Source organism: Cyprinus carpio, chromosome A17 (assembly GCF_018340385.1).
Source record: "Cyprinus carpio isolate SPL01 chromosome A17, ASM1834038v1, whole genome shotgun sequence".
In the NCBI taxonomy this organism is placed as follows: Eukaryota; Metazoa; Chordata; class Actinopteri; order Cypriniformes; family Cyprinidae; genus Cyprinus; species Cyprinus carpio.
In genome coordinates, this window is record NC_056588.1 from 10,706,786 (window position 1) to 10,732,902 (window position 26,117).

The following is a 26,117-nucleotide window of genomic DNA, read 5'->3' on the forward strand; positions in this document are numbered from 1 at the left end:
GTCCCAATCATCCCCCTCAAATATCCCCCACGATGACAGAGAGCACACCCACAGGTGCTGAGAGAGCGTGAGCGAGAGAGGTCGTGGGGATTTTTCTCTTTCCTTATGAAAAAAGAGAGAGAGAAAGAGAATGCTCCTATTTGTTAATCAGACTGCAGGAATTGTAAACAAATACCTCTAGTTCCATTAGGGCATCACGCAGCTTCTCCGGACGACGACGTTACTAAGGAACCAAGGGTAAACCCCGACCTGAGTGACAGAAAGAGAGGGGAGAGGACACAGGTATGAAATGCAACGTCATCTGAGGCCAGAAAGAAGCAATAAAAGACAGCCGAAAGAATGCGTTTTTGTGTTTGTGGGTTTTTTTAAGGGTGAAGAGGATTGACCCTGAAATACAGCTCCACCTGAGGTCACCCTACAAATGAATCTGAGCTGACAGCTCAAGAATTAAATCCACTCATTTCAATCCTGATGTGTTCCTGTGGCTCAGTGGTAGAGCATTGCGTTAGCATCGCAAAAGGTTGTGGGTTCGACTCCCAGGGAACACATGTTAGGTCAAAAAATGTGGATAAACATTTGGATACAAACAGGAATGAATAGGAAAATAAGTAATTGTTAAAAAAGGTAAGAAAGTTTTCGTCCTATATGGCTTCAAGTCAAAAGAACAGTCCTAACTAATCATTTTTAATGTCTTTTAAGGTTTATCTTCATTTTACCATGTTTGAAATAATTATATTTTCTTTTATAATACAATTTTATGGTGGCTTTTTATATTTTAAGATTATTAATTTAAAGTTTATTAGCATTGTTAACATTTATATTTTTAACATTTCATATATATTTATATACATTTTAAAATATTTTTATTTAAAAAGCTAATTTACAAGTGAGTTTTAAAAAGTAATGAAAAAAAATCCCATTTGGATTTAAAGTTTTATGCAAATTTAGTCATTTTTAAAGCTAATTCTGTATTCTTCCACATAAAACTCCAAAATTAACATTTTCCCTTAATCTACATGCAAAAGGAAAGATAATAAACTTCCTCTTTCTTTTCATGTTTAAAACATTTCACTATTTTCATTAGGTAAAATATTTACTTTTATGATTTTTTTTTTCATGTTGTAGACAGAAAGGATTTAAAAGCGAAATATTAAACTAATAGCGCAAGAGAGGCTAAATTCAGTGTAACACCTCATTCAATCAGCACTCCCTGAGTTAGCACAGGCACCCGAGGGAAGAACTCAAAGTTACCATAACATATTACACACATTAAATACGCCACTCCAAAATGCCTCGTTCCGCTCACAAAGCCCCCCAAATTTCCGCTTAGTATCTCAGTCCCTGTTTCCCTCTGGAGCAAACCAGCGAAGGGGAAAAAAAAGAGAAAGAAACGTTAATAGAATTCTCGGCTGAGTTCAATCGTGAGTATGTGTTTTGCATTTATGCATTAATACATTCATCGGGACAGGGACCCACGGAAATGGAGGAGGTCTGTTATTTATTTTCTTAAAGATCCAGCAATCAATCAAATCCGTTTTTTTTTTTATTATTTCTACACCATTAAGAAACATCTCCTGCCTTTTAGGAGTAAGAGGATGCAGAAATAAATGAATGCAAATGAAGGAGAGAGGGTGGGAGAGCAGGAAGGGGGCGAGAGGGGGACAGGTCTGTGTCTTCTGATAAGGGTGTTTGTGTTTCTCTCGAGGGTGACGGGAGTTACCCCACCAGCAGGGTGAGAGCGGGTCGGACGGAGTAACTAGGCATTGCAGTGGGAAGGACACTGGCCATACTGGCAGTGAACACTCTGACAACATCATAAGAGAGTCAGTCCCCTATAATAAACTACATTAAAAGGGGCAGAATGAAGCTGTACTTGTCTTAAGACAAATACAAAAACTAAAAAGCAAGACAAAAAAAAACGCTGTGATTGTGCGTGGTGATATTAACATCTTAAAGCATCGTTGTACCATGGTATCAACAGAACATTTTTGTAAGGGACGGCTGTTGAAGACCTTAATGAAGTCTGGAGAATTGCTATAAATGTACATTTCCTGTGCAAAACTTGATAAATTGCCATCAAATTGTCCATCATCATGACTTGCAGTCTTATGCAGTTTTTTCATTCAATTCTTCTTCATTAATGTTGCGTCAGGCTCATGAGAGTGAAATAAGAGGGAGGGAAAATGGCATGATGTTTAATATTTGCAGCTTTGCCACTAATGGGGCACTTAATTTCCCAGGCATCTGAGGCCCAATTTAAATTAGGAACCAGATGCAAACCAATGTTCTTAAATAATGAGCTAATATGATCATTGACACAAAGGTTAATTGTTTGATGATGGATTACTTACTGTCTGCAAACTGCTGTTTCTCATTGTAGTAATGCTGATCTGTATGGAGAGGCTACACAAAGAAGAAGAAAAACATTGTGAGGAAAAAAAAATATGATTTGTTCAATCTTTAGAACGGATGCAAAAGGAGTTGCATATGCATATGTAAATGTTGTCCCTGGGGGAGAAAGCAAACATACTTTTAACATGTAACCAGTTTATCTATTCTAACAATATCCAACAATGAATGCATCACATATTCACATAAACTAAAGAAAACTCACTTCCACCACATATCAAATCATATATTTTTTTAATAAAATGCAGTCTCTTTTGGTCCTGCTAATGCTATTTTTTGTTATAAATGAGATACTAAATTATTCATTAAATTAATTAACAATTAAATAATATTTTCACAATTTTTGCCTGAATTTGACACAAATAAACAACCTATACTGGAAACAACACACAATTAAAATACTATTATTTAACATAATTACATGTTCCTTGATGGCTCTTTATTGCTCTCAAACTGACACTTTTGTCTATTTGGTAACCAATTACACTATTTTTAATAACAATTCAGTGGCAGAACATTGGTTATGATGAAAATTACAATCATAATTGCAGGACAGCTGTAAAATTTGCAATAAAATCAATCCCTGGTGCCCTCATAGTTTAAGCAACACCCTCAAGTGTCTTTCTCAGCATATGGTCACTCAGTGGTCATCTTCCAACAAAGCGTATGTTTGTCAGAAAGAGAAAAACACTGACTCATACAGTGAGAGGGGACAGGTATGCCGACAGATGGAAATGACTTTTGACAAGACCAAACTCGCTGCTTTGTCAGCACGCTCTCTTTCCACTGAGCAAAGTACCATACCTTAGCCCCATCTCACCCCAGAGTCCAGATCTCCAGCCCTCAGTGGCCCAGCCATACGGCCCCTTCCCTGCCTTGCTCTATCGGGAGCCTGCCTCTCTCTGCTGGAGGCCTGGAACCTGCTGGACAACTCCAGGAGTACTGCTGCTAATCAGATAAGGGCCATTCTGCCACTGCCTGCCCCAGACAACACACATTCTGCTGGATCGAGGGGTGGAAAGAGCCCCCTTCCTCATGAGCATGGGTCTCCTTCGCCCTATGCTGGAGGCCGTAGAAACGCAGGTACCACATTCAAAACACTGAAACCTGTTGAAAGAACAGCAACCGTAAAGAAATCAAACCACAAAACCATCTATAAAACATGACCCACCCTCTCTGCGAACACAATTACAGCTGCATGCTGCTTTTTATTAATGTGCCCCTGAAATGCTCGGGTTAAGCAGGAGCATTGTTTATATTTTTGTCATGTTTTTATTAAATTCCAATTTGAAACAGCCACATTTGTTCTGCCACTCAGTAGGTGGGTTGGTTAAAAGGTAATTGTATGGACTTCTAATAAGGATCTCTAGATGCTTTCACTTTCATAAACCCCAGAGATTTAGACCGGTAACTATATTCTTCCAGTGTGGAGGAAGAGCTCCAGATTTGATTTTCTGCAGGAAAGAAAAAAAAGGAGAAAACAGGAAAATACTATGGAAGCAAAATATATAAAAATGTAATTTGACTCTATTAATTGGCCAAAGTCCCACCTCTTCAGAATCTAAGATACATCAGATCAAATTTGCAAGCACAGATTAAAATCCCCAAAACCACCCACAAAAGGACAGGTTTCTAATGAAGCGCAGGCCAGTTGTTTTGCTGGCTGACTAAGTTCTTACTACCAAGTTTCTTTACAAAGGGGCGGGCCACACCTGATTGAGACACACCTGCCGTTTGGCTGATGCACAAACAGCTTAATCACTCAGGACTGTCTAGCCCTAAACAACAGACATATAAAAATTGGAGCATTTCAAAACTAGTTCCTTTTAAAAGGGGCGGTTAATCCATTAATCTGTTTATGGGAACTTGCAATAATAAGAGTTCCCATTAAGGAGGCGGTTTTTTTATTTTTTATATTTTCTCCTACACCGACACCACTGGTCTCATTACCCAGCATTTAAAACTCGTCTCTCATATCTGGCAGCGGCTTCATCATCCAGGTGCTAGTTGCAGGCATTTTTCCGGCTGAGGTTTTTTAAAAGTCAGGTTTTTTTTTCCAGACCCTTTAATGCAGCCCATAGTCCGAATATCAAATGGCATGAAAAATACGAATATGGCTCTTATTAGACTCCAGTTGCCTATTCATGCAAAAAACATAATAGCAGTCATTTCCATATACTTCATGTTCTGAAAGGCCTTATAAAGGGGAAGGAAAGGCAAACCACTGAGTCTCTCTTTATGTCAACAACTCTTTTCTGGGCACAATAGGGGAGAAATAGAAAAGTACCACAGTCTGTCCATGACAAAAAAAAAACTGTTCATCATTTACCTTGACCTCCCACAGCACTGCCCCTGTACAAGGCCTATCGTTGTGCATGTGTTAATTACTCCACTCAAGCAAGAAAAGGGGGGGGATGCTCGATTTCTAATAAGATTAATAAAGAATCAACAAACAACAAAGGTAAACCAGTAAAGACTGTGGGAAGAAATTAATCTCTCTCTGTCTCTTTCTGCCCTCCCCAAAACTTGATTCCCCATCTCGCCTGTGCTTTGCTGGTCAGCATAATACTCGCCCCTCTTTTCTGGAGGGATTAGGCTTCAAAGCTTAGTAGTCCAGTGGAGGCAGTCAGTGGATGGGGGGCTGGCCCGGGCGGGGATGGGGGTGGTGTGGTGGGCTGGTGGTTGGGTATCGGGAGGGGAGGGCAGGGTTTGTGCGAGGGGGAGGTGGGGTGGGGGGATATGGTCCCCCCTTATTCAGAAGCCATGCTGCTGTGAGCCAGGCCACACCGCAGGAGAGATTCGCTTTCATAATCAGGCTGGCCGTCGCAACAAAGCGCTCCAGTAATGCGATAATGTTCGGGGTAGGGGTGAGGGTGTGTTAGAGCGCCTGATGTATTTATGTATTGTGTTTAGGGGTCCATAATCAGGACCCATCCAAGTTGTGATCTCCGCACCACTTGGTCTCCGGCCCATTAAAGGGAGGTTAATGCTTTCAAAAAGAAAATGAAATACTAAGATTTTTTTTTCCCCTCTTAAATTCGTCTGAAATGAATGTTTTTTACACAAGTGATTTTGGGAAAGAAAGCCAGAGAATGAATGGGATGGAGAATAAAGAATGGATTGATCACCTCCGTTTTCCTCTGAGAGAAGGAGATGGGACTTACCTCGAACCCTCCAACCCCTACACCACTGCTCTGCTAAACCGACAACACTGCATAGCTGTGACCATTTTACAGAGCAGTAATAATGGTCACATCTTACAATATAGATAGTACATTCTTTCTGTTCCTCTGGCTCAAAGAGTAGGAGCATGGTGCTAGAAATGCCAACGGTCATTGGTCTGGATTGCCAGGAAATCCAAGAACTAAATTAATATATACACTACCTTTCAAAAGTTTGATTTTTTTTCTATTTAAAAAAAATAAATATAAAAGAAGTAAGATCTTTGATCAGCCAATGGCTGCTTTTATTTGATCAAAATAAGTATAAACAGTAAACACTGTGAAATATTTACTACAGATTAAAAATAACTGGTTTTCTATTTTAAAATATTGTTAATAAAAATGTAATTTATTTCTGTGATGGCTACATTTTCAGTGCATTTACTCTAATAAATCATTCAAATTTGCTGATTTGGTGCTCAAAACATTTTATTTTTATGTGAAAACTGTTATACATTTTAGAATTCTTTGTTAAACAGAAAGTTTAACATTGTAGCAATGTCTTGTAACAATGTTGATTTAATGCATCCTTGCTGAATAAAAGCATTAATTTATTTCAAAAAATTATAAATATAATTATAATTAAAATGTAAAAATATAATGCAATATAATATATACAGTGCAATGTAATTTAAAGTATATATATAAAAAATGATTAAAAAAAAGTATCTGACAATTCAGAAATAAATGCACATGTACAATTTTTCACTTTCAGATTTCATTTATCTCAAAATAGAGAAATGATTTTGGCTCCTTCTGTTAAGGTTCAATATCTTTGTTGTGGGAAACCAGTGTGTAATGGCCCCACACTAAACACCCTGCTTGTGTAAGTTAATGCGGTCTCAAATTTCAAAATGATATGTGTGTTTTTCAATAAAACAGTTTTTTTTCTTTTTTTTTTACTTGATGAATAACAATCACAGTTTTACAGCAAATTACACAATGATATCCAACTCTCGGCCCCTTTTTAAATGAAAAACCAGTCAAATTTTGGCAGGTTCTGTAAATTTAATTAACAAAAATAATAGAGAACATTTGTCAGGCATATACAGATGTACTGTCATAAAGAATGTAATCTCTATAAAGACAAGAGTGCTGTGTGTTTGGACCTGATGGTTCCCCACAGGTGTGCATTAGAGAGGAGCTCCAGTAATCAGAGTGTCTTACCTGTCCCAGCGGTTTAAAAGAAAGCAAGTAAAGCCAGGCAATAATTTAGAGCTAAAAGCCCTGTGGAAAGAGCCAGACCAGCCTCATTAAAGCTTTTTTAATTGAAGCAGGAGAGGCTGTACTGCCGTTTCCTCCTAAAATGTGCTAATGCGTGTGCATTGAAGAGTTTGTGCGGTGTATGTCTTTGGGCGAGTGTTCAATAGATGTGTGTGTGTGTAAAAGGTATGTGCATGTGTGTATGTGTGTGTGCGTGCATTACCTTAATCTCCGCAGCTGTGAGTTTCTCCATGTGTCGTGCTGGCTCAGGTGAGCTCTGGTTCTTCCTGTTCAGGTAAACCTGACACACCTGACTCCTCTCCATCAAAAGTGTGAATAGCAGGAAGCGATCGCACAATCACCGCTGAAAACCACAGAGAAAGGTTAAAGGTCAAAACTCATATGACCTTGTGAGACCACCAGCTGGACTCAATGCTAACATTATCCCTAGTAGAAAAAGCTTTTTGCTTAAGTAGAAAAGCTGTTTGCTTCATTTTTGCATAATTCTTTCAAACAACGATGTCCCCAAATGTCCCCCGACAATTTACTGGAACAAATTTGTAGCAAAACTCAAAGTAACAAAGTATGTTTGTATTTCATGGTGGGTACCTTTCCTTTGACTTGTACTGGTTTTTACACATACCTAATGACATATTTATTGTCCAAACCTCTTTTATCTAACCTTCATGGTTACCTACCTACTAAATCAACTGTTGGCTACTTCAAGTAATTCTGTGATTTCAGGTTTTTCTATCCTTGTGAGGACATTTGGTCCCCACAATGTAAGTAAAGTCTGGACCCACAAACACAGAAATGCACAAAACAATAATTTCCATAAAGTTGTTTGAGTCAGGGCAGAGACTAATAAGGAGTCACAGAAGAGAGAGAGTGAAAGAGAGACTGTAAAGCCTTTAGGGTATGCAGCTTTCATGTTACAGAGACATTTGCAGTGAAAACTGTTGACAAGCTCTCCACACTGTGATTAGCAATTAACCTTCCCTTCCTAAAAAATTAATCTGTTTATGAAACCAATTAAACGGCAGAAAAAATTAACACAAGCCATTCAGAGAAGCAGGTTTAGTTGAGGCTGATATTCAGGGCTGGAATTTCCAACCTTAACAGCAATTAGAGACAGAATATCAGTTTCTTCTGCAGTAATTATGAATCCATCTCACATTCAAGCATAAAAAGGGAGCGGTCGTTTAAAGGAAAAGCGTGTTAAATGCAGTATAATTTTACCATCATTTTTAAGTTTTACTTCAGCAAGTCTACAATAACAAAGAACACATGCACATTTGAATAAGATTTTGAAAAATGAAACTTAAAGTGCTGATGTACTGTGCGTTAGGAAATGTCATATAATTTTTTGGAAATTGAAAGAATCATTTTTTGCTTGAAATCTAAGGCTTATAGTTTAGGCTCCTGTGAGATTTGGAAAAGCTATGTAAGGTGTAAACAACACACTCTACCAAAATTAAAACTGATGATGTTACATGACATATTTTTCCATTGGGAAACAAAAAAAAAAATATATTCAGGAATGCTTTTTAAAAGATTACAAAAATTCCAGAAAACATACTGATTGTATTAGTGTTCAGTTAATCATGGCTAAATTAAGGAGAAGATTCCATGATAATCCTTCTAAAAATATCCCAAATTTGTGTCCAGGGGCTAGTAAACAGGTTTTGGAACATGTGAGCAGTGGGTTAAATCAGGAATAAATCAAATAAATTTCCTCTAAATCTGCTTAGTTAGTTAGTCCTTTAAAACATGTTTACAGCGTTGTCTAAAACGCTTACAAGCAGTGATATTTAATTTCTAGAAAAATATAATACAAATTCGATGATGGCGGATATTTTGGTTCTTAAATTGTAGGTCATTATGTTTTTAGGCATCTCTAATGGACTCAATACACCAGATGGTTTTTTACCTAATAAAGGAGTTTCTTATACCAAACAAATATTCCCAAACACCTCTCTCATCATTGTTTGGCTGTCCATATACATCTTAAAACATCTTAACCTGTGACTGTACTAACAAAACAGCTATAGATGCAGTAATCAGAAATGTGTGTCCATCACAATCACAGACCAATCAAAGTTTTCGATTTCTTTCTTTGTACTACAGCACTCACAAAGTAACTTCATCAAGGCTAGACACAGGTCTGACTGCGTGTGTGAAACTAGCTGAATAAGTGACAGATGTAGAAGCCCTCCTGGCACCCCCATCCTTACACTCTCTCTCTCTCTCTCACACACACACACATAATTACTCTGGTAATTAGGGCTCTGGAGGCTTGAATGGCACTCTATAATGGGGGGGCTACTAGGAAAAGGGAAGGGGTGGGCTGACAGAGTAAGAGAGAGAGAAAGACAGTGAGAGAGGTTTGTCAGGTATCTAGAGACCTGGCACAGAGAGCATTAGCCAAAATAAGCTCTAAACAATATATGATGTGAGAAAATAATTAGCAGATTTTGGATAGTGTCCAGTTTCACAAATCCAGAAATAAGAGAAAAGGAGCCATGCCAGATTCCCCTGAGATTTAGGAGGAACCTTGAAGTGTACATGTGCATGTGCATTTGTTCGTGCCTTTCAAACTTCCATTGGGAGTAACGGAAGAGGGAGAAACAGAATGGACTGACGTTTGTGACCTGTGGGTGTGCATGCCGCCCAGGCCCATGCTGGAGTGGGAAAAATGAGCAGTGAGCGAAACTGCAAGGGAGAGGAGGAGAGACACACAAAAAAAAGGAGAGAAAGAAAAGAAAAGACAGAGGGAGGGTAGCGTGCAAGTGTGCATTTACTCACCATATGATGGTGTCAGCAGGTAGTCGCCCCCCACCAGCGTTCTGTCGATGGCCACTCGTTCAACCTGAGCTCCGCCCAGGATAAGGGTCACCAACACACCTGATCTCAACAGCAGCTACACACACAGTAACGAACATTGAAAGAGTCATAATGTTTCAGAAATCAAGAGTACAAGAAAATCGCATTCAAAGAAACTGTTCACACAGACAAATGAACACGGAAGAAGATATTTTAAAGGAAGTTTCATCTGTTTGGATCAATATTATCAAAGTAAAAACTTTCAAGCTCCAGATCAAAACATTGATCAACGCATGCAGCCAAAAACTATATCAAAAAACTATATCAATGAGGAGCCAATAAGGTTAGAAATTAGTTCTGCATTAGAAGTTTCAATTACTAATTTTATCTAAAAAAAAAAAAAAATTATAATGATAAATGTTTTGGAGATAGTTTAGTTTTTTTAGGTTATGTTAGGGTAATGGATGAGTAAACCCCCCTGGGTGCCGGTCAGAGCACCAATAATGAGGAGGCAGGTGATTAGCTTTCAATGTTGTATTAGTAGAGAAAAGGAAGGCCCACAGATGTACAATCAAAGGCGTAGATAGTCTGCAAAAAATAAATACAATAAAGAAATGAATAAACTAAGGATATATATAAACAATAGTAACATTTACTGTTACATAATGAAACCGAAGCATTCATAATATTCACATAATTGGCATTTCTCTACTGAAAACACAGTTAAATGAAGGGAAACCAGATATTTCACAGAAAACTATAAGTCATGAGTGATCATTTGTCCCTATGAACATAAACCTCCCATATATGGATAGAATCATGGTGCATATGAATAACATTTACATAAACAGAACGCTAATCACTTGTTTGGTCTTGTAGCAGATTAACAGAACAACATCACGTTGTTAAGACATCATAACACTGATTTACATCTTTATAAAGAATAATCACACATTAAATAATATTCCCGATCGGAAAACACTAAAGAACCATCGTTACCGAACATGTCTAGGCATGTTTATATGGAAAAAAACGCATATAACACAGTAGCGATCTCTGCTAACACAAATATAAATAAAATAGGCTTACTTTGTGGTCAGTGACTAACACCTTGATATTAAATCTGCAACAATCCCCACAAATAAACTGGAAGCATCATCCTTGCAGCTGATGGCTTGGACAGATCACACGAAAACACACCAAACAGCGGCAGCTCATCAAACTACACTGCCCCCTAACGTCGTACTATAACAATTCCGGTTTCATAATAAAAGTCCCTCTTACAGGAGCCTTTAATACAGGTGGTACTATAGAGGTTGAGGTTCTTTGCTTCCATGAAAGGCGACTTAACTAGTCAGTGTTGGGGCATTAAGTCCATCCTTTGGTAAGGCCGGCAAGATGACCAGGCGAGCTACCGGTCGGGGATAAACTTGACCCTTTATCAACACATCGGCTGATCTGATATGACCATCTGGGCTTTGGTGAGTCTTGATCACTTGTCCTACAGGCCATGAGCTTCGCGGTAGTTGGGGGTCTACAATCACAACAAATGTCTGTTCCTTTAGGCTGGGAGGAGAGGTTTGCCATTTCTGCCGGGTTTGGAGGCTAGGGAGGTAGTCCCGTATGAACCTGGACCAGAATCGGTCCGCTAGGACCTGAGAATGTCTCCAGTGCCGGCGACTTAATATCTCTGATTCTGGATAAATGACTTGCGGCAGAGATCCATCAGGCCGCCCCATGAGGAGACTATTTGGAGTTACTGGGTCAGCATCTGCCACGTCTGACGACACGTATCCTAAGGGTTTTGAATTAAGGATGGCCTCCACTTCCAGCAAGACCGTCATTAAGACTTCCTCTGGTACTGACTGTGCACCCAAAACTGTGTATAAGGCAGATTTAACCGATCTCACTTCCCTCTCCCAAACTCCACCAAAATGAGGGGCCGCTGGAGGATTAAAGCGGAAGTGGATCCTCTGGCGGGCAAGATGACCCTGTACGTCAGGAACCAAAGCAGCATAAGCTTCCCGTAACTCCCTTTCACCCCCGCGGAAGTTCGTACCTCGATCTGACCATAATTCTGCTGGCGTTCCTCTCCTTGCAACAAACCTTCTTAAAGCCATGAGGAATGAGTCGGTACTCAGGCTAGGGAGTAGTAGGTCTAAATGGACAGCTCTAGTGGTCAGACATTTAAAGAGAATGCCCCAGCGCTTCTCTGTACGTCTTCCAATTTTGACTAACAGGGGGCCAAAGCAGTCCATTCCGCAAGAATAGAAGGCCGGTTTGTATAGCTGAAGGCGCGCCACCGGTAGATCCGACATCTTAGGGATTGTTGGTTGGGCCCTCCAACGTTGACATTCTGGGCAGTCACGTTGAAACCGGCGGACAGCTTCGCGACCTCGGAGAATCCAATAGTATCTCCGTATTTCCCCGAACAACCGTTCCGATCCAGGATGATGCAACTGGTCATCATAATGTTGAATAATCAAACGAGTGACAGGGTGGTTAGGATCCAGAACCAGAGGATGTAAAATGGAGTCCTCAATGCCTGCAGTTCTCCGCAAACGACCTCCCACCCTTATCAGATCACTGGACGGATCCATTTCAGGGGCTAGGGTAACTAATCGACTCCCGGACTTAACTGTCTTCCCAGTCTCTAACAGTTTATAATCCTCAGGGAAAGATTCCTGCTGAACCTGTTTGAGGATATGGAACTCAGCCTGGCGGTAATCTTCAGCCTCTGGAGAAGTCCCTGGAGCCAAATTGACCCGAAGTTCTTGAACAGTGACATCCAATAGTTCTTGCCAGGTGTTGTAATTCCATCCATTAATCTTACCAGATGAGAGCGGAAAGGTACTGATCCCACAGAAGGTAGATTTCCGTAATTCAACCTGGTCTTCCCTGGTTTCAGTCTTAGGGATTACTGGCCATTCCTTGGGATCTTGGAGGAGGAAAGGGGGTCCTTGAGACCATCGGTTTGGCACAGCAAGGTATTGGAGAGGTCTTCCCTTCGTGAGGTCATCAGCGGGGTTGTCTGCAGAACTTACATGATGCCAGGAACACTTCTCCGTCAGCTCCTGGATCTCAGCGATTCTGTTCCCCACAAAGACTCTATAACGGCAGGAGTCAGAATTCAACCACTGGAGGACCGTAGTAGAGTCTGTCCACAGGGAAATAGATTTGATTGGTAGGGTTAACTCTGTCTCCAGTAGTTTAGCCAGCTGTGCCGCAACTAGACTACCACAGAGTTCCAGTCTTGGAATGGAGTGAGCTCGTTTAGGAGTGACACGAGAGCGTGCTATAATGAAGGACAGGTAGGTCCGACCATCCTGGTCAGTAGTCCGGAGGTAGGCCACCGCTCCATATGCCTGCTCAGAGGCATCCGAGAAGATATGTACCTCATGGGTGACTCCGTCCCTCACAACTTCAGGAGGAACATAAGACCGGGGAAAGGAGATGCAAGGAAGGTATTGGAGTTCGTCCTCCCATGCATTCCAGGACTGGAGGAGCTCAGGTGGTAGGTTGGGGTCATCCCATCCTCTCGGCTTGTTCCACAGCTGCTTAATAATGACTTTTGCCCGAGTGGAATAAGGTAGAAGCCATCCCAGGGGGTCGTACTGGGTAGCTAGGACCTTGTAGAGGTTCCTCAAAGTTGGAGTCTCATAGATCACAGGTCGGTGTTTGTAGGACAAAGTGTCCGTCTGCCAGTTCCAGCTAAGACCCAGTGTCGATTCAGGGATGTCAGACTTCTCCTGCGTCAACCACAACTCCACACTTGCAGCTTGTGCATGGGAAGGTAGGTGACTCAGCACAGTAGGATCATTGCAGGCCCATTGGCGAATTTCGATTCCAGCTCCGGAAAGGATATTCCGTAGTCGATCAATCAAGTCCCGAGCTTCATCTGCAGTAGGCAGGCTCTGCAGGCAGTTATCGACATAGAAACACCTCTCCACTGAGAATCTAATTGCCTCATCCGTCAGGGGGTGTTGCCGCACGTGACGCTGTAGTGCATAGGTAGCACAACAAGGACTGGATGTTGTGCCGAAGGGTAATACCTGCCACTCAAGAATTGTGGGTGCCTCATCCATCTTTAGGTCCCGCCAAAGGAAACGGAGTAGAGGACGGTCCTCAGGTATAAGGCGAACCTGATGGAACATCGCCTTAATATCCCCACTCACTGCCACAGGATGTTCTCTGAAACGGATAAGGACGCCCAACAGTGAGGCCCCAAGGGTGGGGCCTGGCAGCAGGTACTGATTAAGGCTTTGTCCTTGATACTGATAGGAGCAGTTAAAGACAAGGCGGAACTTCCCATTGTGACTAACGAGATGGTGGGGGATGTACCAGCATTCATCTGAATCAGGTATATTGTCAGTCACCTTCCTAACAGCTCCTGTCTCAATAAGTTTCCTCATCTCCTCTTTATAGACCTCAGCTTTGACATGCTCCTTCAGCAGACGCCTCTCCACACTGCGAAGGGTAGGTAGGACTGATTCTTTAGGTGCATTCAACAAAGGCATGTCCTTTCGCCGCAGTAGGGGTGTAGCCAACCTGTTGATTCCCTCCATTTCCAGGGTGAGAGTCTTATGGTCAAGCATCTGAAGAGCCTCCTGATCCTGCTTGGATCTGGTTACCTCTTTGCCCTCCCACTGTGGAATCGTATCCAACTGCCACAGTCGTTGAACATTCTGAAGGAGTTCATCCTGAATTGGAGCTACAGAGGTTAGCAGACACTGCTGTGGGGTAGGAGGACAGCCCATGGAAGGTATTGGACCCTGGAGTGTCCAACCTAAGCGTGTGTGAACTGCAGCTGGTGCACCCGGGCCGCCCCATCGAACAGGCTCTGTTGGGGTTATGAGATGGGGCTGATCTGAACCGATGAGAAGTAAAGGTTGGACATCAGTGAGTGGACGGAGGGGAATACCACGCAGATGTCTGTACTTCTGTTTTAGCTGTTCTACTGGGTAAGACTGGCGTGACAGGTTAAGACGATCAGCCGTGAAGGCATGATTGATCCTATAACTGATCTGAGGTTTAAAGAGGGGAGAGACTTGAAAGGAAAATAGAGCAACCATGAATGACCTGAATATCATCTCTCACTGTCCGCAATGGAAGATTTTCTGGGTTACCCTGAATCCCTAAGGCCTTAACTGCAGTGGAGAGTAGAATGGTTCTCTCTGACCCATCGTCAAGAAGAGCGAAGGTGTCCAAGGATCGATCTTTATAATGCAGATTCACTGGAACCACTTTGAGCATAACTCGTCCTTTGACAGAGGGTTTATCCAGAAAGAACCTATCTGGGGAGGAATTTGTTAGGCAGCTCTTCTCCATGTTAGCTGGATCCTCCTTTGGGGATGGACTAACATTCACCTCATGGAGAGGGCGGAGATGGGTGCCCTGGCAGATGTTGCAGGGCTTTTTAAGGTCACACTGAGCAGCATGGTGTGCCCTGGCACAGCGCCAACAACGGTTGTTACTGCGGATCCAAGTCCTGACCTGGTCTGAGGTAAGCTTAGCGAAGGAGGCACACTGGCTCAGGTAATGCTCAGTCTTATCACAGAAAGGACAATAACGTTTCACTTTGGCAGGCTTGGTCTGTGAAACAGGACCTTTATGATGGACGGGAGACTCAACCAGGGATTCTCCAACTCCATGTAGGATGGTCACAGTTCTCTTCCCTGAATCTGATTTTGCATGGGAACCCTTGGGCATGGGCTCAGTATCATAACTGTGGCACCAAGTTTCGTAACGAAGCCAGTTTGAAAGATCAGTCAGATTAGGGGTTGTGCCAGGTTGGCGGAACATATGTCGACGAAACTCAGCTCTCTGCTCAGGGGGTAGCTTACTCAGGAGGCGTGCGACGTGGGACCCACAACTCAACTCCAGCTCACCATCACGTCCCAGAGTTCTCAATAGGCCCACTAATGACTGCACTTGGAGAGCAAACCTTTGGAAGGCTGATATATCGCCTCTCTTTATGTCAGGACTCTCAAGGACACTAGCAATCTTCCTTAAAGCTAGCTGATGTGGTTGACCAAATTTATCAGGAAGTGCTGCCATCGTATCAGTGAATGGAGTTGGTGAGTTAAGATAAGCATCTGCTATCATTCTAGCCTCCTCCAGCTTAAGGTGATCCACTAAGATCTGATATTTGAAAAGTTCAGTCCCATCTGGGGGAAGCAGGTTCTCCAGAGCTATCCGGAGCCGAGCAAACTCGCCAGGATCAGACCGGCTGAACTTAGGAATCGTGGGAAAAGGTCCCCGGTATAAATATTCAGACCTAGAATGAGGTGCTACAGAACATAGGCCGGGCTCTGCCTTTGGTGCAAAGGATGGAGGATTCAAATGAGCAGGTACTGAACTGAATCGTGAAGAAACAGGCACGGTTGTGCGGTTAGCAGGTAAGGGCATGGCCGCAGATGTGAGTAACTCTCGAAGCTCTTTAGGGGTTGGAGGGGGGGGGGACCCCCCAGTGTCAGGAGCATAAGGCTTAGGAGGGCGTGTTTCAGTAGCCGGGAACACAAAGGAATACTTTCTATTCTCTGGCATCACTGGGTGGTAAACAGTGGCGCCTGTGTTGGAGAGTGTAAGGTCACCCACCTGGTTCATCCAGTCAACGTCAGGCTCAGGCCAGGGTGGTGGGGGAAGATCCGCAAAATTTCCCTCATCCGCGAAAGGTGTGGATTCATACCGCCTCACAGGAGGACTGGATAGCTGCAATGCTGGTGGCTGTGCTGATGAGAGATTCTGGCCTCTGGTTAGACTAAGGTCAGCTCGAAGTGACTGAGCAACTTGAACTAATTCTCTGACTTCCGCACGGACTTCTCTCAGCTCCCTCAGGTCTGCTTGGAAAGCCTGATGAGTCTGAATAAGTTGTGCATGCTCATGACGCAGGTGCTCTAATTCACTGCCGTGTGCAGAGGAAATCAAACCAGCTGCTTGAGGCGAGGAGAAGGATGACTGATGGAATTCAGCATGCTGTGGAGGCTGATAATTTGAGGCTATGATCTGTGAGCCATCAGAACAGACCAGGTCACCACCAGGGGGAGTGGCGTAAGGCTGGAAGGATAGGGGGGTAGTCCGGCGGACAGGTGCCTCCAAAGGATGCGGAACATCATACTCAGCGACAGGTCTGACTCGGGTATACTGTACTTCATACTGCTGAAGGTGAGCTGGTGGACGAGTATGACGTTTAGGACGAGCACCACTAACAATCTCCTCATCAGGATCCATCATGTCAAAAGGGAATACTCATCCGGCTCGAAGGACCAAATTTGTTGGAGAGACTTTAGGACTGTTAGGTTCTGATCAGGTAATGGATGAGTAAACCGCCCTGGGTGCCGGTCAGAGCACCAATAATGAGGAGGCAGGTGATTAGCTTTCAATGTTGTATTAGTAGAGAAAAGGAAGGCCCACAGATGTACAATCAAAGGCGTAGATAGTCTGCAAAAAAATAAATACAATAAAGAAATGAATAAACTAAGGATATATATAAACAATAGTAACATTTACTGTTACATAATGAAACCGAAGCATTCATAATATTCACATAATTGGCATTTCTCTACTGAAAACACAGTTAAATGAAGGGAAACAAGATATTTCACAGAAAACTATAAGTCATGAGTGATCATTTGTCCCTATGAACATAAACCTCCCATATATGGATAGAATCATGGTGCATATGAATAACATTTACATAAACAGAACGCTAATCACTTGCTTGGTCTTGTAGCAGATTAAACAGAACAACATCACGTTGTTAAGACATCATAACACTGATTTACATCTTTATAAAGAATAATCACACATTAAATAATATTCCCGATCGGAAAACACTAAAGAACCATCGTTACCGAACATGTCTAGGCATGTTTATATGGAAAAAAACGCATATAACACTATAGCGATCTCTGCTAACACAAATATAAATAAAATAGGCTTACTTTGTGGTCAGTGACTAACACCCTGATATTAAATCTGCAACAATCTCCACAAATAAACTGGAAGCATCATCCTTGCAGCTGATGGCTTGGACAGATCACACGAACACACCAAACAGCGGCAGCTCATCAAACTACACTGCCCCCTAACGTCGTACTATAACAATTCCGGTTTCATAATAAAAGTCCCTCTTACAGGAGCCTTTAATACAACTAAACAGCGGCAGCTCATCAAACTACACTGCCCCCTAACGTCGTAATATTTTGAATACCAAATATTTTCAAATTGGTTACAAAATAATTTTTCCACATCAATTTGAAAATATATTTATGATTACAATTTTAAACCATGATTAATTATAGAAACACGCTATTAATTAATATTTTTTTAACAATCTACAGCACTACTTTTAAGTCACCTTAATGTCTTAATTTTTAGAGCTTGTTTTGGGTCCCGTTAACTTTCCATAATATGGACAAAGATAGCTGAAATATCCTTCAAAATATCTTCATTTGTGTTCTACAGAAGAAATAAAGCCAAATAAGTTTGGAATGACATAAAAGTAAATGATGGCAAAATTTACATTTTGGGGTTGAAATATCCCTTTCAAAATAGCTGGCTGAGAACATTTTGACTGAAATAAGGGGGAATTTCATCTCTATACAATGTCAACAGGCGTTAAAGGTCACCGCGTCCAATCAGACTGCTGTGCAGGAAAAACCATCTCTGACCACCCAAAAAATTTAACAAGGTTTGGTCTCCCTGACCCTTTAAAACGTCTGAAATCAACCACAGTATGTGCTGAAAATGTGTGTGCATGTGACTGAAGAATCCATCCACACTGAACGGAAAACCGCTGGGCTACAGCGATGTGCTTGGGAAGGGAATCTTTTTTTGATCCCAGAGATAAATTCCCAAAGAGTATCTGACACGAACAGTCTGCATATGCTCACTGCCTGACCTCTGCTACATGAGCCAACTCAGGCCAAGAAGGCCTGATGCCTGCTGGGTACTGGTGCATGCTGGGTAAGGTACCTGACAGCACTGTTTGCTTCTCCATCTGACACTCATGACCGGGCATGACTGCAGCAGCTCCTGAGAGAAAGAGAGACAGAGAATGTGTAGTAGGAATGAGTAGATGGCGTCTGAGTGTTTTCAGGGTCAGGTTTAGAAGGATGTTTCCAGTTTCAGATATTGAGAGGCAGCCAAAAATGAGCCCGAGTCGGACTGAACAAAGCTAGGTTTGTGTGAGAGAGCCAGAGGCAGAGAGAGAGAGCCAGCTCACAGTCCCAATCATCCCCCTCAAATATCCCCCACGATGACAGAGAGCACCCACACAGGTGCTGAGAGAGCGTGAGCGAGAGAGGTCGTGGGGATTTTCTCTTTCCTTATGAAAAGAGAGAGAGAAAGAGAATGCTCCTATTTGTTAATCAGACTGCAGGAATTGTAAACAAATACCTCTAGTTCCATTAGGGCATCACGCAGCTTCTCCGGACGACGGTTACTAAGGAACCAAGGGTAACCCCGACCTGAGTGACAGAAAGAGAGGGGAGAGGACACAGGTATGAAATGCAACGTCATCTGAGGCCAGAAAGAAGCAATAAAAGACAGCCGAAAGAATGCGTTTTTTTTGTGTTTGTGGGTTTTTTTAAGGGTGAAGAGGATTGACCCTGAAATACAGCTCCACCTGAGGTCACCCTACAAATGAATCTGAGCTGACAGCTCAAGAATTAAATCCACTCATTTCAATCCTGATGTGTTCCTGTGGCTCAGTGGTAGAGCATTGCGTTAGCAGCGCAAAAGGTTGTGGGTTCGAGTCCCAGGGAACACATGTTAGGTCAAAAAATGTGGATAAACATTTGGATACAAACAGGAATGAATAGGAAAATAAGTAATTGTTAAAAAAGGTAAGAAAGTTTCGTCCTATATGGCTTCAAGTCAAAGAACAGTCCTAACTAATCATTTTTAATGTCTTTTAAGGTTTATCTTCATTTTACCATGTTTAAATAATTATATTTCTTTTATAATACAATTTTATGGTGGCTTTTTATATTTTAAGATTATTAATTTAAAGTTTATTAGCATTGTTAACATTTATATTTTTAACATTTCATATATATTTATATACATTTTAAAATATTTTATTTAAAAAGCTAATTTAAAGTGAGTTTTAAAAAGTAATGAAAAAAATCCCATTTGGATTTAAGTTTTATGCAAAATTTAGTCATTTTTAAAGCTAATTCTGTATTTCTTCCACATAAAACTCCAAAATTAACATTTTCCCTTAATCTACAATGCAAAGGAAAGATAATAAACTTCCTCTTTCTTTTCATGTTTAAAACATTTCACTATTTTCATTAGCTAAAATATTTACTTTTATGATTTTTTTTTTCATGTTGTAGACAGAAAGGATTTAAAAGCGAAATATTAACTAATAGCGCAAGAGAGGCTAAATTCAGTGTAACACCTCATTCAATCAGCACTCCCTGAGTTAGCACAGGCACCCGAGGGAAGAACTCAAAGTTACCATAACATATTAAACACATTAAATACGACACTCCAAAATGCCTCGTTCCGCTCACAAAGCCCCCCAAATTTCAGCTTAGATCTCAGTCCCTGTTTCCCTCTGGAGCAAACCAGCGAAGGGGAAAAAAAAGAGAAAGAAACGTTAATAGAATTCTCGGCTGAGTTCAATCTGTGAGTATGTGTTTGCATTTATGCATTAATACATTCATCCGGGACAGGGACCCACGGAAATGGAGGAGGTCTGTTATTTATTTTCTTAAAGATCCAGCAATCAATCAAATCCGTTTTTTTTTTTATTATTTCTACACCATTAAGAAACATCTCCTGCCTTTTAGGAGTAAGAGGATGCAGAAATAAATGAATGCAAATGAAGGAGAGAGGGTGGGAGATCAGGAAGGGGGCGAGAGGGGGACAGGTCTGTGTCTTCTGATAAGGGTGTTTGTGTTTCTCTCGAGGGCGACGGGAGTTACCCCACCAGCAGGGTGAGCGGGTAGGAGGTAACTGGGCATTGCAGTGGGAAGACACTGGCCATACTGGCAGTGAACATCTGACAACATCATAAGAGAGTCAGTCCTATAATAAACTACATTAAAAGGGGCAGAATGAAGCTGTACTTGTCTTAAGACAAATACAAAAACTAAAAAGCAAAGACAAAAAAACGATGTGATTGTGCAGTGGTGATATTAAGATCTTAAAGCATCGTTGTACCATGGTATCAACAGAACATTTTTTGTAAGGGACGGCTGTTGAAGACCTTAATGAAGTCTGGAGAATTGCTATAAATGTACATTTCCTGTGCAAAACTTGATAAATTGCCATCAAATTGTCCATCATCATGACTTGCAGTCTTATGCAGTTTTTTCATTCAATTCTTCTTCATTAATGTTGCGTCAGGCTCATGAGAGTTAAATAAGTGGAGGGAAAATGGCATGATGTTTAATATTTGTCAGCTTTGCACTAATGGGGCACTTAATTTCCCAGGCATCTGAGGCCCAATTTAAATTAGGAACCAGATGCAAACCAATGTTCTTAAATAATGAGCTAATATGATCATTGACACAAAGGTTAATTGTTTGATGATGGATTACTTACTGTCTGCAAACTGCTGTTTCTCATTGTAGTAATGCTGATCTGTAGGAGAGGCTACACAAAGAAGAAGAAAACATTGTGAGAAAAAAAATATGATTTTTCAATCTTTAGAACGGATGCAAAAGTGAGTTGCATATGCATATGATAATGTTGTCCCTGGGGAGAAAGCAAACATACTTTTAACATGTTAACCAGTTTATCTATTCTAACAATATCCAACAATGAATGCATCACATATTCACATAAACTAATGAACTCACTTCCACCACATATCAAATCATATTTTTTTTTTAATAAAATGCAGTCTCTTTTGTCCTGCTAATGCTATTTTTTTTATAGATGAGATACTAAATTATTCATTAAATTAATTAACAATTAAATAATATTTTCACAATTTTTGCCTAATTTGACAAAATAACACCTATACTGGAAACAACACACAATTAAAATACTATTATTTAACATAAATTACATGTTCCTTGATGGCTCTTTATTGCTCTCAACTGACACTTTTGTCTATTTGGTAACCAATTACACTCATTTTTAATAAAAATTCAGTGGCAGAACAGTTGGTTATGATGAAAATTACATCATAATTGCAGGACAGCTGTAAAATTTGCAATAAAATTCAATCCCTGGTGCCCATAGTTTAAGCAACACCCTCAAGTGTCTTTCTCAGCATATGGTCACTCAGTTGTCATCTTCCAACAAAGCGTGTGTTTGTCAGAAAGAGAAAAACACTGACTCATACAGTGAGAGGGACAGGTATGCCGACAGATGGAAATGACTTTGGACAAGACCAAACTCCTGCTTTGTCAGCACGCTCTCTTTCCACTGTGCAATAGTACCATACCTTAAGCCCCATCTCACCCCAGAGTCCCAGATCTCCAGCCCTCAGTGGCCCAGCCAGACGGCCCCCTTCCCTGCCTTGCTCTATAGGAGCACTGCCTCTCTCTGCTGGAGGCCTGGACCTGCTGGACAACTCCAGGATTACTGCTGCTAATCAGATAAGGGCCATTCTGCCCCTGCCTGCCTCAGACACACACATCTGCTACGGGATAGAGGGGTGGAAAGAGCCCCCTTCCTCACATGAGCATGGGTCTCCTTCGCCCTCTGCTGGAGGCCGTAAGAAACAGCAGGTACCACATTCAAACAGAAACTCGATTTCTAGAAATAATCCATTTTATAGTCATTTTATATCCATTTTATATTGTATAAATTACACACTACAGGTTAAAAGTCATAAATCAGGTGAGTCATAAATCATAAATCAACTGTTATAATAATGAAATGATTTCATTATGATACAGAAATGATCACTCGTGAACACACTATAAAAATGACTTTGATATCTATTATTAATAAACGATAGGTATGAGAAATAAACACTGCATTATTATGTTCCCCCTCAATTCCTGATTCTTCAAATCAAATGAGACTAAAAATCTGAAAGTCTTTATAACATCAAAGTCTGTGTTTTCTCAGATAATAAGACTTTATCATAAATAAAACAACGGAACAAACAAAATCTTTCAAGTCTCAAGTCTGAAGGTTTAAAAATGAATAACAATTTTGTTATTGTTTAAATTAATAAGCTATTCATTTTTCAGAGCCAGCTGTATCCTCTCATGTGGGTCTTGGATTATTGTTTAATCTGCGACATCTGAAACACTTCATCAAGAAACCTGGTGGCACTTCATTTGCCCAGAAGCATTTAGAGAACATCTGTAACAGTGATGAGGCAGCCCACACGTGATCTGCAGATTTTTTGCTAAGATTATTTTAGGGGCAAACTTTAAAATATTAAATATATTAAAATGTAGCTGAGAGTATTGCATTCTTTTTGGTAGCTGAACGTATAATTATATCAAATACTCAATAATGATAATAATAATAATAAAAAATACTGATCACAAAAGTGGGCGGGAGATTTGTAGAACTTGATAAGTGTTACAATTCTGTGGAAATCTGCAGAGTTCTGTGAGCGAAGATTCCATTTGTGTCTGGTGTTGAAGTGTCATTTAGTGAATTACAATAAAGAATTCAAGAGAAATAAGAAATACTGTGGTTTAGACAGGTTCTAAAAGTTCTTTTTTTCTTCTTAATCTTAATTTTTTGCTGTTTGTACTTACATGTTGTTATTTCTTCTTACCATAGACCTTAGTCAGGTTAGACGCCATATTGAATTTAATGCAGATGAAAATGAGGCTGTGAGGGATAGACTTAGAGTCTTTACAATGGCATGCATTGCACTGTATACAGGTTCTAAACTGTGTAAGTTTTATAGAGATTTTGTCTACTGAAAGTTTATTTTCAGAAAGAAAATAAACTTTCTTGTCAGCTGAACAATCAGTATGTTGTTAAACAACAGTACACTGTACTTCTAGCCCTCACAGCCTCGTTTTCATTCCTGTCAAAAATTCAATAGACTAAGGTCAATACGTATATCTGGCACATAAAAAAAAGTTATGTTCAAACTTTGTGGAAATAGGAAATGTAAATTAATTAATTATATATTTAATAAAGACACAAGAAGATGCATACCTGGTTCTCCTTTTTCATAGAGTTGGTATGTGCCAATATCTGTATCTGGCAAAGGTGAATAAAAAGAGGAAAGATGTCTGAGTTTCATCCAAATACAATATAAAACACTGAGTTTGTTAGCAAAAATCAGCTAGAATAAGCACTGTCCAATATAATAATTAAGCTTAGAGTTATTGCACCATTGGTTGTGATAGATGAAATTTAATGTCCTTAAGGCAATGTCAAAGGAAACTGAATTTCTACGGGAGCTGTGAGCACCTGTAATGTTTGACTTTGAATTTGAATTACAGTTGCACTATTTATGGACTGTGTACCTCTGACACCATGTAACAAATAAAGATGCACTAAACCATTTTCATCCACCCATCCATCCATGTTGATGGATCTTTTTTTTTTTTTTACATTTTTATTTATTTAATTCCCTCCTTCTCTCTCTCTGTCACTCATTGTACAGGTCAAGAGGGCTGGCTACAGGCGATAGAGCTGCAATCACATACAAATACACCCACACAGATTGCAGAACACAATATAAAGCATGTAGACAAACATGCATGCATTTAATCCATGACAACATGTTATCACAGGATTTTCCAAATAACTGATAACTGGACTAGTCTGTGAGAAAAAGAAAATACAAATTGCTCTTACACACACTTACAGCACACCAGAGGAGCCAAGAAGACAAATCAAAGGGTGAAGAAGGAACAAACATGCAAAAAAAAGTTACGACAGGAGCAGAGGTTGTCAGGATTTTAACTATAAAAGCACCATTAAAGAACAAAAAGAACGGCATGACAAACTGAAATGTTGTGCGTTTTATCACAATTAATTAAATTATTTTATCATTATTTATCACAAACTGCCTCTTAAAAGCTATAATTAAGGGTGCCATAAATTTAATTATAGGCGATAGAACATCTCTAACTCTAGACTAGGTGCTGCTGGTGTAATAATGACCACCATAAGTGTGTCACACAGCAGTTTAACCGGCTCTGAAAGAACTAATATTCATTATTACACAAGACAAAGTCAGACAGAGGCATATGGGTGCATTTAATGAGAAGAAAAGGAGACACCAAAAGGAATATAGCAAGAATACACCTATAAGAGGCAACCAAATGTGTGAAAGAGAGACGTTCTGTATGTTTTAATTACCTGGGACTTGCAGGCTGTTTCTGAAGGACCACAAATACAACTCCGCCAGGCAGAACGACATCTGATCGAACTCAAACAGGAGCCTGTCCAAACAGGGAGAGAGCCAGTGAGAAAGAGGAAAGGCAGACAGAACAATATGTTTCATATCACCACAGAGACCTCAAAGAGCTGCAGAGATAGGGAGGACTGTTTTCAGACTATAACTAGTTTTTGGCACTTTTGGTCCACACAAAAGTTCCTACACATGCAAAAAAAAAAAAAAAAAAAAAAAAAACATCAACGTAAAGGAAATGAAAAAGGATGAATCCTCTACACAGATAAACATATGCATCTCAAGGGTGCTTACTGACACAACATGCTGGCACACACACCAGACTATGACACCACTCACACACTCTCTGTTTTCTTCAAACACACAAACTCGCTCCTGCTGTGTTTCTGGGTTTGAGCCAGAGCTCTGTGCCAGGTGTCAGCACAGTGTGGAACACCTCTGCACGTCTCAACAAGGTGAACACACCTCTGTCTCCTCCACACACACACACACAGAGTGACAACTCCCTGGACTAGTAAGCTACCACACACTCTTTCTTTCTCAGACAGATGACATTCAAAAAGAAATATACATTAATTCCTACACAAATATTAGAATCCAGTACACAACAGATGATATGATATGACATGTCTAAAAAAAAAAATAAAAAAAAAAAGAAAAAACACCAAACAACATCATAGGAAAGCAAGCTGCAGGATTTTTTTTCTTATTTTGGGAAGCTTTTTCCTCTTCATTAGGTAGTGGCTGCATTTTATGTTGCATACTATTCACTTTAAATACTAAATTAGAGTAACATTTATGCATTTGGCAAATTTATCTAAGGATGCACAATATATTGATACCACATCGGTTATCAGCTGATGTTAAGATTTTTTTTAATGTATTGCATGGATCGATGTTGATTATTTAATTGTACATGCTCATTTCCTCTATTTTTTTACATTTATATTACCTTTGCTATTATCTAACTCTCATTTAAAGTTAATCTCTAAAAACACTAATAATTGAATAACACTGTTACATGTAATCTTTAGCAAATCTCATAATAATAATTTTTCATACGGCACAATATAAACATTGTGACTCCTACAGTAAATTCAATTAACATTTAAAACTATTATGTTTATTTTGAATTTATTTAGACAAGCAGTATA

At 40.3% G+C, this 26,117-nt stretch overlaps 2 protein-coding genes across 8 annotated transcripts in view; both read right to left on the bottom strand.

Annotated features, from left to right (window-relative positions):
- Positions 1-7,154, bottom strand: part of LOC122148155 (WD repeat-containing and planar cell polarity effector protein fritz homolog) — a 40,579-nt gene extending 33,425 nt beyond the window's left edge. For 6 of the 7 annotated variants that reach the window (XR_006162144.1, XR_006162142.1, XR_006162143.1 and 3 more), the window contains exon 1: positions 176-238. Coding sequence is in view for 4 of the 7 variants with exons in the window: in XM_042774016.1 (XP_042629950.1) it covers positions 176-187 (12 nt within the window). In the remaining 3 variants the exon portion in view is untranslated. Of the gene's footprint in view, positions 1-175; positions 239-7,056 lie in introns of those variants that run through there. The other variant, XM_042774017.1, reaches the window with a different exon arrangement.
- LOC109108012 (WD repeat-containing and planar cell polarity effector protein fritz homolog) overlaps positions 7,100-26,117 on the bottom strand; it is a 37,475-nt gene continuing 18,457 nt past the window's right edge. The window contains exons 3-10 of the mRNA XM_042773388.1: positions 24,912-24,994; positions 23,757-23,801; positions 21,216-21,266; positions 19,056-19,126; positions 18,633-18,692; positions 9,639-9,753; positions 9,399-9,545; positions 7,100-7,197 (exon numbers count right to left, since the gene is read on the bottom strand). Coding sequence (XP_042629322.1) covers positions 7,100-7,197; positions 9,399-9,545; positions 9,639-9,753; positions 18,633-18,692; positions 19,056-19,126; positions 21,216-21,266; positions 23,757-23,801; positions 24,912-24,972 — 648 coding nt within the window. The 5' untranslated portion in view covers positions 24,973-24,994. The remainder of the gene's footprint in view (positions 7,198-9,398; positions 9,546-9,638; positions 9,754-18,632; positions 18,693-19,055; positions 19,127-21,215; positions 21,267-23,756; positions 23,802-24,911; positions 24,995-26,117) is intronic.